The 16081-nt window shown below is 39.9% G+C and overlaps 1 protein-coding gene across 12 annotated transcripts in view; it reads right to left on the bottom strand.

Moving 5' to 3' along the window:
- Nucleotides 1-16081, bottom strand: part of DAB1 (DAB adaptor protein 1) — a 470931-nt gene that overhangs the window by 26527 nt on the left and 428323 nt on the right. For 9 of the 12 annotated variants that reach the window (XM_033008814.2, XM_042785080.1, XM_042785095.1 and 6 more), the window contains 5 exons: nt 15031-15162; nt 14295-14414; nt 13659-13697; nt 12271-12336; nt 7791-7850 (listed from right to left, as the gene is read on the bottom strand). In XM_033008814.2, the coding sequence (XP_032864705.1) occupies nt 7791-7850; nt 12271-12336; nt 13659-13697; nt 14295-14414; nt 15031-15162 (417 nt within the window). The remainder of the gene's footprint in view (nt 1-7790; nt 7851-12270; nt 12337-13658; nt 13698-14294; nt 14415-15030; nt 15163-16081) is intronic. The other 3 variants (XM_042785108.1, XM_042785102.1, XM_042785099.1) reach the window with 2 other exon arrangements.

The raw sequence follows: 16081 nt of genomic DNA on the forward strand, positions 1-16081 counted from the left end.
AACATCCATGTCACCTACATCCAACAAGGTAACTGTGTCACCAGGGCAAAACCTGCAGCTTTTGTTTGCTTCCTTGTTCCTTGTTGCTTGTACAATACAAACAGAGATAATGATGAAAAACTGATTAACAGTTTTTCCATGCTATGGGGTCATGTGCCCAAATCCTAAAGGATTGCACTAGGAAGTAAAGTAAGTTCAGTGCTCTGGTAGCATGCAATCATTCTGCTGGAGGTGTAGGGTTTACGATCACATTCAAGGAATGGTATTGCAAATGCAGGAATGGAAGGTCTCCTAGCAGGACAACTCCTACGGATTAAAAAGAGCTCAAGATGTGGCCTACAATATCCATATGACATAAAAGAACTACTAAATCAAGACATTTTATTCTCATCTGTGAAATGGTATTCCTACACTATTAAAACCTGCTATTTGACATGCTAGGTATAAAATTATGGATGGACTGAAACCAGAAGTTTGTATAGGCAAATTTTCAATGTTCAGAAACTATCCAGGTTAAGATTCATATTCTTAAATAGTGTATATATTTAACACGTATTAATTCTAACACTCAGAATTTCCATCAGGATTGTTGGAAATCAGACTCTGAATTCGGGTTAGCAGCTTTTTAAATGTTCTTGCTCCACCTGGCATTGCAAGAACAATTTTTCAAGAATTAATTGAAACACCCTGTCCTGGGTTGAGTGAATGGTGGAGTTTTTTTGGTGGCAGGGGAGAGGGCTATCGGGGCAGCCCCCTGTGAGAAGCTTCTTGAAGCTCCCCCAGCTCCACGTCAGCTCCACTTCTGTTTGGGAAATTGAGCCAATCAGCTGCGCCTCTGCGATAACGTATTTAAGAAGGGACGTGGTGACGAGCAGTGGGACTTATGAGGAGGAGTTGCTGCAGCTGCATGAACACCAAGGTCAGTGGAGGAACGGAGGAAGAAAGGAGGGGGGAGGTGTGCTAGAGCAGAGACCCCCCTGTATCCTGTGGTGAGACGGCAGGGCGGCCCCCCCTGCCACCCATGGAGATCTACGGTGGAGCAGACATTGATTGATGGCCTGTGGCTCCTGCTCGCATGATCAAGGTGCTGTGCCCGAAGAAGGCCGGGGTCTCATGGGAAAAGGCAGCCCCGCTGCTGTAATTCAGCGCTGGGAGGATTTCAGCATGCGGGGGAGTCCCACGCCGGAGCAGCTCGGGAAGGGCTGCAGCCGTGGGAGGGAATCCAGTCGGAGGAAGTTAGTGACCCATGACGGAGCAGTGTGGGGAACGCTGCGGCCCGTGGAAGGAATTCATGTCGGAGAAAGTTTGTGGAGGACTGTCTCCTGTGAGAGGGGGACCACGATGGAGCAGGAGGAACAGGTTTTGGACACTCCCCTCACCAAAGATGAAGAAAGTGGCAGCGCTGACTGCACCCCCCATTCCCTGCCCCTGCGCCACTGGGGGAGGAGGTAGAGATATCGGGAGCAGAACTGAGCCCGGGAAGAAGGGAGGGGTGGGGGGAAGGTGTTCTCAAGATGTGGCAATGCTTCTCACTGTCCTACTCTGTTATGTGTTGTTAGTGTCTGTAATAAATGTATGGTTTTTTTTTTTCCTTCCCCTAACAAGTCTGCCTTTTGCTCGTGATCATAAAGGGGAATTTTTCCCCATCCCAGTCCTATCTCGGACCCCAAGCCTGGCTCTCTGTCCCTTCTCATTGCCGGAGGGGAAGGGAGAGAGAGCTGCTGCATTGTGGTTGGCTGCCAACCAGGCCTAAACCACGACACACCCCAGCAGGACTAAGACCTACATAAGCCATGTATGTAACACACAAGAAGAAACTTCACCACTTTATGTTACAGATGCTATAATCTGGGAAGACTAGGGACAAGGACCTATTTTCTGCTTCCTGTGCCATTAACAATTTTATTAAGGAGTAAACCACAAAATATCCATAGGAAAAACAGCTTTAAAAAAAAAAAAAAAAAAAAAAAGAAGGTGAGACAAAGTCAAACAAAAAAATACAAAGCCAGATTTGGTTATTACAGAGCTAGATCCAGGAACTAACATCCCACCAAGTACAGTAGCCACAAGCTGATGGTTGTGATCTCTGTGAAACATCCCTGATGGTGGCCAGTTCATTGCCTTGGAAAATAGGCACAGGGGTTTGAGCAACATCTCACACCTGACCTCTCACCTCAAGAGAAGCTGAACAGAGTCTGCTAGTGAAAATTCAGGTGTTTAAGTGTTTTTTGCTGTGGATCCACTCCAAACTATGAGCCGCATGGCTGTTTATGCCAGTACTGAGTGAGGGTAAAAGGCTTTCAGTCAGAGTTTTTACTTATGTTTTGCACAGGTATAAACAGATGTAAAAAGTATAAAACAGCAGAACAGGCGTCAGCCCAACGTACCAAACCCGCCCCATGCCATCAAGAAATATGCCTCTGTGGCATCAGCCAGACCTGACTGAATGTGGGACCCTTTTGCAATGCCAGCAGCTCCCCTCTAACCCCAAAGGAAGGGGAAAAAACCCCCACAGATACAAGTATCTTAAGACGTGACGGTGCAATGTGAGCAACATTGCTGGAGATCACCCAGCAACCTCTGCCACAATTGCCCAGAGGATAACACAGGGCAGGTGATGCGGGATGCAACGGGGATGGTACCCACACAGCAGTCAGAACAAATGGCTGATGCGTGGAGAGGCTGTTATAAGACAGGACTCCTGCTACGGCACAAGTCTTGCTATTGAAGACATATATGGGACAACAACATCTCACCTTCGGGGCTCAGATGTTACCTTTGGCATGGTGCTAAATGTTTCTATTATAAGCCAGTAGTAGTATCAGAGTTAATACTGGTATTATATCAAAAGGGAAGCTGGGAGGAGGAGCACATGGAGCAGAAATGTTTCCAGAGCTGCACAAAATCTCAGAACAGTTAGTGCAAGGTCTATGCTACTGATACTGGGATGCATATCCACTTCTGTCTGAAAAAATAGCAAAGGCCCACCAAAACATCAGAGAAACTCATGCCACAAGACATTATCGTAACAAATTAATATGTTTTCAAACTTTGCAACAAGTAGCTGTGCCTGTTAAAAATGCACGTCCCACACTGCAATGTTAAACTGCGTACATGGGGTTTAATTGTGTGTAACTAAGTCAGGGCATTTGAACACAGGTGTCTCTTTTAGCAAATATAAATAAAAAAGGACAGCTTTGCCAGCACAGATGGTCAGAGACTGGGTGTGTGCACGCTTGCTTTTCTCATGTTTGAAAAGTTGATCCTTAAAGTCTGATTGTGGAGGCTGAAGTCAATGTCACCAGTCTGTATGTTGTTTCTGTAAAGCCACTGATGCAAGCTTAGGGAAAAGCCAGAGTTACAAAGCCCTCCTCCAGACCAAGTGTCGCAGAAAGAATTCACTTCCTCGGGGATGGTGAGAGTTATCTGAAAAACTGCTCTGAACTACTTTATCACCAGACATTTTGGTACGCTGTTTCTCCAGGGACGGACCTTCCGTGTGAGGTGGTGGATCCCAGGGCTGTCCGTGCCTTCCAGACGACCCCAGGCACATTTCCTCTGACAGCAGACCTGAACAAATCAGACCTGCCAATGGCACTGTAATCCCAGCCAGAATTAAAATTGAGCTTTCCCAAACACAGCCTCCCAGTTTGGGCATAAGGATCAGGCATCCCCTACGGCTTCTAGAACTGAGCGTGCTCAGGTCCAGCCCAGCTTCATCTGCTCCTCCCATGCCTTGCCCCTAAAACAGCCAAATTACTCCCTGCCCACTCCACCCTGGTTTAATATTTCCCACGTAGTTGGTACTTGCCAAATGACTGCCTGCATTGTAAGGCAACAGCTATAATGCCTCAAATCTTTACACAGCAGTAAGATGAGTTGTTTGAAAGCCTTCATAAAATTGTAAGCAGATAGTTTAGACATTTTGACGAGAAGAGAAGGTTTTATTGTGACGTGACTGACAGTCTCTGTGAAGGGTATTTACAGTCTGACTCTTATTACTAAAAACACTGTGACAGGTAGAACTTGATGTGGATGTATAATGGAGAGACGATAGGAAATTATGACAAAAAGAGCTCATTAACCATTTCACTTTTTTAGAACAGTTAATTTCACATACAGAACTACAATTTCTAAGTGGAGCGTGTACCACTTAACATGAGCTTTTTGGGGTAAGCTTGCTTCCTTTGTCTGGCTTGATGTCTACTCTCCGTGAACAGAGAATAGGAGAATTGGTTTAAGGAAGGAGCAGAGAGAAAATAGGAATGAAAACAAGACGTGTGAGTTGATACAGAGGAAGGGAGAGATGTTGTGAGGAAACTAGATACCATGAAGACTGTGTGTTTGGAGCTGAGCTGCACGCCTGGCAGAGGAAATCTACAGGAGAGTAAGATTTCTTGGGAGGGGGTGCAGAAAAGAGATGGGGAAATACAAGAATTATATGGAGTAAGCAATCTTTTCATCCGAATGTCAGAGAAGTGACTTGGCAACCGGCCACCACTCATAATTGAGTTCAGTGGGTACGCTCAAATTCTGAGATCTGAGACTCATTCCTTTCCGCCTCATTTGCACCATATTTATGTTACTTGATATCAGAGATCATGAGGAGTCACACTATAAAGTACTTTGACACCTTCTGACGAATGGCCGCGCACAAAGGCACAGTATTGTGTAAGTACATCAGCTATCTCAATACATACACAATGTTGAGTGCTTCTGCTTCACGGCACTACCAGGAAGATGCTTCATACCTTCAGCCACAATGGGATCCCATAGGCACAGAGAAATATCTGCCCAAACAGTTCTGGTTTCTTAGGAAGCTGTATCTTACTGAAAAGCAATATGAATTACACTTCCTAGTTTCAATGCAGGCTTTGAAAAAGGGATTCTGGCTTTATAGTTTTTACATTGCGGCAGATCTCACCCCACCGAAGCCTACTATTTAGAAGTTACCATACCTGCAAGTCACTTCATGTTCCTCTGCAGTTACAAAAGAACAATGTCCAGACATATATTTATTTCCACCTGAGGGGGACACCTCACGCAGACAGGAGGAATCTCCCCTTGAAGCGGCTACTTCTCTCTACTGGCTACAGAGCCAAGGGTGGTGGGCACCTAAATGGCCACTTCGGTATCCCTCACTTTTCTGTATGGAGACTAGAGATAACTTGCCTGGGGACATGCCAGGGGAAAACAATCCCAAGACGGAAAATCGATCTCTGTCCAGGGAATGTGGGTAATTCAGCTTGAACTCAAGCAAAACTTGATGCATTTTTACTAAGTGTTGTATTTATTGTTGGGAGTGAGAATTCATGGTGCCTGAAACCTATTAGGAGCTACAAAGAGCTTCTTACTTTATTCATCCATTATGAAATTACTTAAAGCAAGATCTCCTAATAAAGGAAGTGTCCTTATATGTTTAAACCAGGTAGATGAGCTAGATTATTTGCCCTCAGATTGAATTTTAGAGGTTTATATAATAATGACAGCTATAAATTGAAAAAAAAATTATGGCAAGTGTCTCAATGACAGAGTGTCTCACATGTGGAAGGGTAAGCAATAAATCAGATGGGCAGTGGAATATTAAATTGCTAATTTTAAGAGCTATTGCTGCTTTCTTTTTTTTTTTTTTTTTTAATACATACTAATAGAAAAAGATGAAACAAAATCTCAGCTATCTATTTCTTTCTCTTCTCTTTTTCTTCATAAATTAAAGTACATAACTTGTTTGGAGAAAAAGCTCTAATCGCTTTAAATTTAACCACGAAATAGCAAAAAAAAAAAAAATTAAGTCTGCAACCAGCTTCATGGAGGTGACAGATCAAATATATTTGATGATTACAGAGTAGGCTCCATATGCACTATATCTCACAGTCATGCTCTTTACCAGGACAGTCTAATACCAAAGTGTCTGCAGACATGATTGCAAAGTGTACTGTACAGTCAGATTGCAACAACCTAAATTACAGACTATACCCAGAGTAAATTTGAAACATCGCTGAAGGAATAATAAAAAAGTCACAGGAAATGTACAGCGGAAAAATTGTAACACTGAACTATATGAAAAATGAGTGAAGAATCTACAGCTATTCTGTGCCCACCAATACTTTAATTAGTTATGCAACATGAGTTATTTTACTAGTTTTTCCCAGGAAACACAATGATGCCTCCCTCCTCCTAGTAGCTTACCATCAAATATTTATGGGAAGTTTTGTTTGCTTGTGCAAACCACAGAAGCGTCACAATTCAGGCCCCCATCCAGCTCCTCCCCAGCATTTATCTATTTTATTCGACATCTCGGTCTCCATGCTCAGCCCAACCTATGCAAGTTACCACATCCACATGTGAAAGAAGTCTCTCTTCCTTTAACACATGCATTTTTCCGATCCATACAGTAGACTGAAATTCCTGACTTTTCCCTTTGTTTCTCTCCATTCTCACACAAATCTCAGAAATACTGATTTTCTGTGTAACCAATGCAATCGAACAATTTCTCAAGGTATTTATAGAACAAATTTACATTAAACAGTATAACCCACCCTTCAGCAAATGCATGCCTTGTTGCTAATGTATCTGTCCCCCCACTTCTTCTCTCAACCACTTGTTACCATTCCTTATACATTCTGGGGATAAATACTTCACCTTTTCAAAATGCTAATACGCAGAAAGAGAATGGTGCCATTGGATACAACAGCATATTACCCCAATTTTTTAACAGTCTACTCTCCATGCAAGGCACAGGACAGATAGTATTAAGTTGACAATCTGTATTGACCCTTAGTCTCTTGTATACTTGGAGCACTACAGAAATAATGAGTAGCAATACTGTGAGGAAGTCTCCTCATGCTGATTATAGCCCACAATAACCTGGAAAGCAATGCAATACATAGAGAAAAAATTCTGCCACTCAGGAATTTGTTGAATGAGGTCTATTTACACACTTAATCTTGATATAGTTCCTTTCAGTTTCCCACAGCTATTTCACCTGATGGCAATTGCACATATCTCTGCCCTACAATCCTACAGCTCCTACTAAGCTATCACAGAAGTTGGTTTTATTGGAAAAATAATTGCTTTGGTGTATGTTAGATTGGATTTTGATGTAACTTGTTTTTTTGAGTTTTTTACTCCAAATAACAGAAAAGTACTTCTAATGCAAATTCTCATTGTTTTGCTAACATTTGATTCAAAGCTCCTGAAATCTTTACCTATCAGCACACTGTATTCACCAGGAAGTCTTCTGAGAGGTACAGACATCATAGCTGCAGAAAATCACCGTAGAGGTGACAGACAGTGTTCTGACATATCTTTTCCTAATGCTGCTTCTCTCGACCTCCACTCTATTCAGACCTTGCCTCCCTGCTGTCCTACTAGACCACGCTGTAAGGAGCAAAATATATAAAGTACAGCTCTGACAGACCACACAGCGGAGAAAATGCAGCCCATGCTCACTCAGAGTGATAAGCCTTGGATAGTAGAGGAACCCTTCTAATTCATGCAATAACATGCAGAAGGCTCATTGTTGACTCTGAACCACAGAAAACACATTTATTAATGGTGACTTTCATAAGAATGAGTCAGGAAAACAGAATGGAGATTAAATAATGAATGAGATGGATGTAAGTGACATTACAATCCTGGCTAGTCTGAACCAACCCAAGCAACTCATAACACATCACTGATAAAATCTGCATCATGAGGAGTGTACCAAATGTTACATATAACAATTAAAGTCACAAAAGCTAAGAAACAGACCTTCTTTACTGCATAGAAATACGGAAGATACTTACACTTACAGGTTGACTTTTTGGCACATCATAAACACCTTCCTTCTTTTGGCTGGTAGGAACCTGCAACAGCAAATGAAAACTAAGGTCACTACGCAAGCAGGTTTGATGAAAAATTTAAATCAGTAACTGAAAGTTATGTGCCGGGCAGTCATTTAATACTAATGAAACCACGGATGGTTCCCTTTTCATCCAAGCAGTATCATTAATGGAGAAGATACTGAAGAAATAAAACACCTATCTGAATTTTTTGAATCCTAAAGCCCAGTAGTGTTCAGAAATGAGATTTTCATTCTCAGCTAATTTCAGTTGCACTAAGTCCAGGTGCAGTTGGATCTCTTTCCTACTTAAATGGTTGGTTTTCTCATTTTACTTGGGGGTTGGAAGATGCATGTAGAAGTCACGGTCAGGTCAGTATGTCACCTTCCTCCACGGCAGAGATCCAGAGTAGAGCTACTGATCTGAGAAGAGATGTTTGGCCTATGGCATTAGTTTTCTTCCTTCCAATTCATTTGATAATCTAAGACAAGTAAAGTCATAACATGTACCCCTGCCATGGGGGGCCCTGCGGCTGCTCTAAGCAATATTTGGGTACAATGCTGCAGTTTACTAAGGAATTACCAGCCTGTCAGAGTCTGATACAGCCAAGGAGTTGAAGCCACCAGCCTCGCATGGACAGGGGATGACGCACTTAAAAAACCTTGGGACGACTCTTTAGCTGAGTCAACAGTCATGATTTACACCTTGGGCATTTATAATTTGCTCATGTAAATTCAGTTGTTTTGTAATACTGGGCTTTGCTTGCCTAAGGACTGCTGGCTTATATATTTATAATTTGTGATTACATTTCTTTTCCTTCCCACAAGCGCTGAATGTCTATTGTAAATGACACAAGCAAAAAGAACAGTAAAAACATGCTGTAAACTGGCATGAACAGTCTTAAGTAAATCAGTGCTACTTTTCCACTGAACAAGGTCATTCAGCATAAGAAGGATACATTTCAGACATTAATGAAACCTTAGAGGTCAATAGGAGAAATAATATTGCAGTTATGACAAAATTATTACCTTTTTGTTTTCTAAGACAATAAATATCTTAGAGTTCCGATATTAGAGTAGGACTGGTCTAAGGGAAGCTGAAGGAATGTTATTTATTCATTGAGATATGTTATCATTTCCTATTCTGAACACTGCTGTTCAAGCATTCTCTGCCCATGTTTAAATGCCAACGTCTTCATGGGAAACCATGTATCTTTAACTCGGTGCACATTGCAGAAATTTGTCAAGAGCATGAGTGCAGAACCCTCGCAGAAACTGCACGAGCTTTTTAAAAGATCTTTTCTATTCCTATCCTGGGAACGACCTGCTTGCCTTGGTTTTCTCAAAGTACTGGCCACTTCCACTAAAACCATCTATCACATTAGATATGTGAAACTGGTAACAGTGGAACAACTCAATCTCGTGGAAGTAACAGTCTGTAAGGAGAGAGAGAGCTTTAAGTGACAGTGTAAGAGCAGAAACCAAGAATGGTCTATTTAGTAAGTCACTGGAATGCTTAGTCTTCATAAAACCAGGACAAATTTGTTAAGATAAAGTACTCATAAACTCTCATCAGGGTGCATTTTTCTTTTCTCTCTGGGAAGTTTCCCCTTCAGTCATTCTCCTCTTCCTCATTCCAATTTTTCCATGAGGTCATCCCAATTTGCACACTCCTATCCACAGCTTATTGTGGAATGAGCATTTTCCTACACTATCAGTTCCCCCCCTTTTTTTTTATTCTAGCTTATATTTAGAGAAAAGCTCCTGAGTCCTAATATGAAGGCAGAGAAACTTTTCTGAAAAACATTTTTCTCTCTCGACTCGGTATCGCCTGTCTTCTTGTTACATTTACATGCCAGGTATCATCACACTTTTTTTGCAAGAGATTTCTCCTGTTTTTTCTTTGATCAGCAGTATCAGCAAAGAGGTACCAGCACGATTGCTGCTGACAGCTCTGTCTCTGTGACAGGCTGTGAATCATTTTGATGTACTTGCATCTTACCAGTAAGACAAGCACAGCAACTCGGAAGCCCCCATCTCAGATTGTCAACTCCTCATGGAGCAGAACCTGCCTCTCCATAGAGACCAGTGCTGTGACATACACAATACAAAACCACCTAACAAAATCCCATCTCCACCAAAACAGGCAGGAAAACAGATGTTATTAAGAAACCTGACACTAGGCGAGAGGTTTGGTACATGCTCAGTGACCAAGTCCCTGACTAACAGACGTATTAGAGCAACTTACATAGACAGACAGGATTAAAAGAGCAGACACAGACAGTCTTTGGGGTAATGGATCAAAGAAAGGTGACAGAGAAAGAATGCTTAAAAAGAAAATTGTGACCTCTACTATGCTAAAAAGAAATAGAAATTGTCACTTTCAGCACATATCTTCCATCTCCAGTAACCCACCGGGTAGGAATCTCTCCCACCAAGAGAGAAGTGAATTCTTTGTGTACCAACTCTTGGTTGAAAACCCAGAGCAGCACCAGAAGAAAGATTTGGCAAGGCTGAAGTGAGGATGCATGAGGTTAGTGAGCAGATGAATGTTTACCAAAGTATGGGGAAGGCTTTGTAGTAAATAACAGAAGCTGGCACCAATTTGCATTGATTTATAGCAAGTCAAGAGCTCACAAAGTCTGTGGGAAGGAGGAAGCTCGCGGCTCTGGGCAAGTCTATGGTAGCGATTACAATAGATAACAGAAAAACACTCCCAGCTCCCTAATCTCAGCATTTGCTGTATCCAAGGTATTGCCTGTAGCAAATACAGAGAAGGACAATGTTACACTGCATATACTGAGAGTACGGTATACTAATCACAGGTATTTTCTGTGCACCACTGTGGGAGAAAACACTTCATCACACCCAGGTACTGTCAAATGAAGTCTTGAGCAATTCTCTGGTGACATACAGGACAGTAAAAGCAGTACCTCGAGATGAGGGAAGACCTCACTATCTGCTTACCACTTTCTATTTTCATTTTAAGAAAAAAAAAAAATGTTCAAAGAGTCCTCCTGTTCTTTAGGCCATTCCTCAGAACACAGTTCCTACTTCTTCCCTATCCACCAAAGTTAGCTCTAAGATCCCCAAACACTGGGAGCAACGACCCCATTTTGCTTGCTTCCACCCATACTGCTCTAAAATGTCACTCAAAGGTCTGCACTTCAATGAACAACAATCAGATTTTTTTTGTCTGAATTTACTTGTCATAAGATTTTTGTTTCTAGCATAAAACTGACAACTAGAGTAGTAATTTTTACAGATAGGTTTCCTGAAAATAGTCACACTTTCAGCACTAATGTGGTACAAAATTTTCAGCCTTGGGCATACTCTCACCTTGAGAGCTTTGCATGTCTTCGTGTACAGATGCAGAAAGATGCATATTCTAATGTGTGTGATGAGGGGTCAGGAAATCAAGAGAGAGGTTAAATAAATGTCAGCTTAATGACCCTGTGATTTGGTCTATAAGATGGTTATTTTCTAATGTTTAAACTTCATTTCCCTTTCCCACTTAGCTTCTTTCTATTTTGGCTTACAGCTACTCTATTTTTTTTTTTTTTTAATTATCTTCCTACCTTTTCTCATTACTTAAAAAAATACATTTCTTTTTTTTCTTTTTGTTCCATCCTTGCTCCTGTCTGCCTTAAAAAAGTTTTTTCTATTAAGAGATCAACCTCTAGTACAGCTAGATGAAATGCTTAATCACTGCTTGAATCTCCTTCCCCTCCATACTAAATGATTTCCTCAAATCACAATTTTCTTACAGCATACAGAGATTTCTGTCTATCTTGAGATCTGGTTCTAGTATGTGATACAAAATGAATTACATTATATTTTAATAAACCCTGTACTGATCCCTTGAGGATAAATTGAATGACAAAAGATTATGTTATATTGCTTTCAACGCATTTTTTTGTCAGTGCGAAGAAAGCAAGCTTGGGCTTTAACATCACCTATGCACTCTGAAAATATTTTCCCCAGTCTGGGGGAATATCCACTGAGAGCTCTTAGGTTTTGCTCAGTTATCTCCTTGGTTATCCAGGAAGGAGAGCAGTACCATTAAAATGTCTTTCTAAGAATTGCTTGCATGGTCTGCCCTCCAGGAGATTTCAGCATCTAGTTTTTAGAATAGGCGTAAAAAGTTTCAAAAAATTAACAGAAAAAAAAAGAGAATCCACTATTTATCACCTTATATGGTATACTCAAAAGTTTAAGACCCTTCATAAATTGACAAAGTTAATAAAATTTGCAGAAGCCGAAATGACAAACACCACAAAAATCACACTGAGACTGGGCAGATTATTCATGTCATGTCACCAGAATGAAATGCCAGACATTTTTGTGATGAATGAAAACTAATAGAAGTGAACTATATATGAAATGTACTTTACTAAATGCTTGCAATTGTTGCAATGAAAACACCGAAGTTAACGATTTTATACCTGATAAATGTTTTCTTCCGTTTCAGGCTCACGGATTGGCTCGTGTCCAGCCTCAAACACAATGTACTATTACACCAGCCGCCAGAGAGGAAAAGTCAAAGATGAAACAGAAGGGAAAAAGGCGATTTGGAATTCCACGTAAAAACACAGGCAGGCATTAAAGAAACAAGTTCAAAGTACAGGCTGGCAGCAGGACAACTGGTTTGTTGGAAAGTGCAGAGTAAGGTTGTTTCATATTTCATAAACCGGCAATGAATAGACCTAAATCTCCTCTAACGATCATTAGAGCAACTTCCTAATTCTTTCTCACCAGGGAGACCGCCTGTGGCCCAATATTAATTTTCTGAAGTCAACGTGAATTTTGCCTCTTTTACATAATGGCAATTATTTCCACATATATTTATGATTTATGAATAAAAAAGCTAAAGCCGAACTGGAATAGGCTGGGGCCCATGTAACAGGCCACGTGGCAAAAGGCTGTCATTACATTTCATTTTCAGGTTCTTGCTTCATTGTGAAAAGCACAAAATAAAACTCCTGACATTATAAAGGCTGAACAGTAATTTAGGGCATCCTAATTCTTATCATATTTCTTGCTGCACCTTAGGCACTGTTCAATATTCACTAATGGCTGAATCAGTTTCTTTCAGCATGCCTCCCACTGACATGCCTAAGTGGAAGAACACAAAATTTCCACCAAAAAACCCTCAGTAAACTATCATATACTTTGTTTCAACACAAAAACATGAGAATGAAATTACATCTTTTTTTTCTTCACACTCAGTAGGACATGAATATATTGACATATTTCTGATAATCATCTTTGCTCCCAGACATTTTGCTTGGATGAAACAAGACTTAAATTTCAGATCTATTATTAAATCATAGCCCAAACGCCGAGGGACTGTGTTATAACATCAATTCCACTGTTGTTTTTTTCCAAATATTCACCCTCTGAATTAAATTCTGGCCCCACAGAAGACAGAAACAAAATGTCAATTTATTACTATCAGAACAAGATGTCACCTTCCTTATTCTCAAAGTAACTCCCTTTTCAGTTAGATTTTGTATTCAAAAATGATGACAAATCTCACTTGGAAACTTGAAATCTGGACTCAAAAGCCACACTTTAGGAAATATTTATGACATATTTAATCTAATATTTCTATACGCCAACTGAAATATTATATTCTATACAGATATATCGTGCTATCACTTACAGCTTAATCTCTAAATATGTTACTTTCTGTAAAAAAATCTTGCATGTTTCTCAGAAGACCTATCTCAGTAAATCTCAAAAGATCTTGTTAAAAGTTTTGGCTGTGTTTGAAGATGACATATATCTAGTTATTTCTGAAACTCCGAGGCCATACAGCTTCAGAAATTACCTGGTATACAGGATCTTCTACATCTTCTTCCAAAATTGTCTACAGCAAAGTAAGAGGACAGGCAGTAAAAGCAAAGAACATAAACAGTAGAGATAAAAGAACTGCATTCAGAAATTAAAGGACAGCAAAGAAATAGGCAAAATGGGCAGGTAAGTATATAGGTTTTTTTCTTTAGTATACAGATAAAGTCACATTATTGTACAAAGTAACTTTATTCAAGTTTCATCCAAGTTTAACAATCTGCACCTTATTTAATTTGATTCAAATACACACATTCAGAAGTATATTGAATCTTCCCTAAAGTATAAGACACTGTTAAAAACCTGACTTACAACACACTGACCTTCATTAAAGTTTTTCTTCTGAATTAGAAGAAACACTACGTGGGAAATGCATAGAACATTTCCAGTTGCTAAACATGTTCATCATCCCCCAAGTGATAGCTTTCATCACTGTTTAATCCTACTTCTGAGCTCACGATGGCTGTTAGGTTCGTATTTGTCCGTTTGAAGCTAGCACCGTTCAAACCCATTGCTGTTAAGAAATGCTGAGGATGCTCAGTGCCTCTTTGGAGCAACTTTGGGGGATACTTCAAACCATACTTTTCTTGGCAGTAGTCTAAGCTTATGCGTGTACCTGGTATACCGCCTGTTCACACTGTTTGTCCTTTTGTGCCTTTTTTTCCATTTCTTCTCTTTGTTTCAGTTCATAGATGAGCTGAAACAGGTCTCGCAAGTCCAGAATTACAGGTTCAGCCTATGGAAGTAAAAACAGGAAGCAAAGTTTGTATGTGGGAAAATACACACCTCTATCCCATCCTGCTGATAGAGCAGTCCTAGCACCTCCACAATTGGAGAGAACCTCATTCAGAATTAATTTCTATCTTAGCATCCAGGCTCAGGTTAATTTCTATCAAACTAACTACATTTGCAAATAAATGACAATTATTAATATAAAAAGCATTATGAATATAAAAAGCATATATATGAAAATAAAGGCATATTTATTAGTGGTTTCTCATACAATGGAATTATGGTGGACTATATACAAAGTAGTTATTTGGTATCCATCACTTCCTGTTCAAATCAGTCTAGGAATATAACCAAACTTACCTGTATCCAGCCTAGTTTAGTCAGAAAGGAAAACAATAACTAATTATAAAAAAAATACATAATGAAAAATCAGAAATAGTGAAATACATTCCCTTTCTCCCAAGCTGGTTTCATTAATTTGCAATTTAAGAACATCTAAGCAGACACTCGTGACAAATCTAGCACAATCATAAACAATACAAGATTGGCCTCTTGAGCAGCTTCTTATGAACACAGCTTTTCTGTCGAGCTGTACGGTAGAAAATGACAGCGATACTTACTGCCTGGGCTGTTTTTATTGCCACAAATCTATGATTTCCCTCCTTTCCACATACATATCCAAACGCTCGATGGTCTGTGATATCCTTTGCAATGTACGAAATTTCATGAACTGCATGGTGGTGCTGTAGTAGCTGTTAAAAAAAATCACAGTAAGAAATATCCATCAAAATGCTCCATTAAAAAGCAGTATAATGTCTCTTTTATGAATGCTTTACCTGGATCTCAATACACCTAAGGAATTAAAGAAAGGAGAATATCCTGGTGTCAAAATCAATTAACATCTGAACTCTTCAAGCCTATTCTCTTTTCAAAATGTAGCCAAACTTGACTTGCTTTAATCATTTGACTGAAAGCTTCAATAGAAGACTCTTCTTGGCATCTTTTGGTGAGATTTAATTCAATAGAAAATATCAGGTTACCTAGTAACTACCTACACAGCATCCAAAGTACAGAATCAATATTTGTAGGTATGTAAAAGAAGCAGCAGCAGCTACCTATAGCTTCATACAGGGTGACTGGGGACAGACTGATCTGCAGGGGCTGCAGAGCTAAAGCCAAGATCCCCAATCTCTCTAAGAATCAGCACCAGACTTACTTTATCTCTGCAACACCCAACATCAGCTAGCAAGCGATATTTCATTTAAAGCAGTAACAGAACTCCAAAAATTTATTTTTTCCCAGAAAATTAAAGGAAATGCAATTATTCAACTTGAAATCAATGCTAAATGCAAAAGTTCACATTTTATTTTAAATCCCACTTTGTTAACTGTAATAATAAAAGGACTCAATTTTGTTTTAAATGTATGAGTAAAACTCTCCCCAGATCCAGGACGTGAATGAATCTGAGACCCTCTTAGGCATGTCTTGGAGTGCGAGAATCTTTCTCACTTCAGCCTAAATAGTCTTTTATTACCAGAATACTACTTAAGTATTTCTACTTAGAATAATGTCCTTGAAAGTTTATCTAAAGCAATCTGTTAGTTTGATTTTCTACCTTCTGATATATTGACCTGCTCTTATATCATCTAGGGATAAAGCTATTTCTGAGAG

The sequence above is a fragment of the Tyto alba genome, unplaced genomic scaffold (genome assembly GCF_018691265.1).
Source record: "Tyto alba isolate M040663 unplaced genomic scaffold, T.alba_DEE_v4.0 Super-Scaffold_1000006, whole genome shotgun sequence".
Taxonomy (NCBI): Eukaryota; Metazoa; Chordata; class Aves; order Strigiformes; family Tytonidae; genus Tyto; species Tyto alba.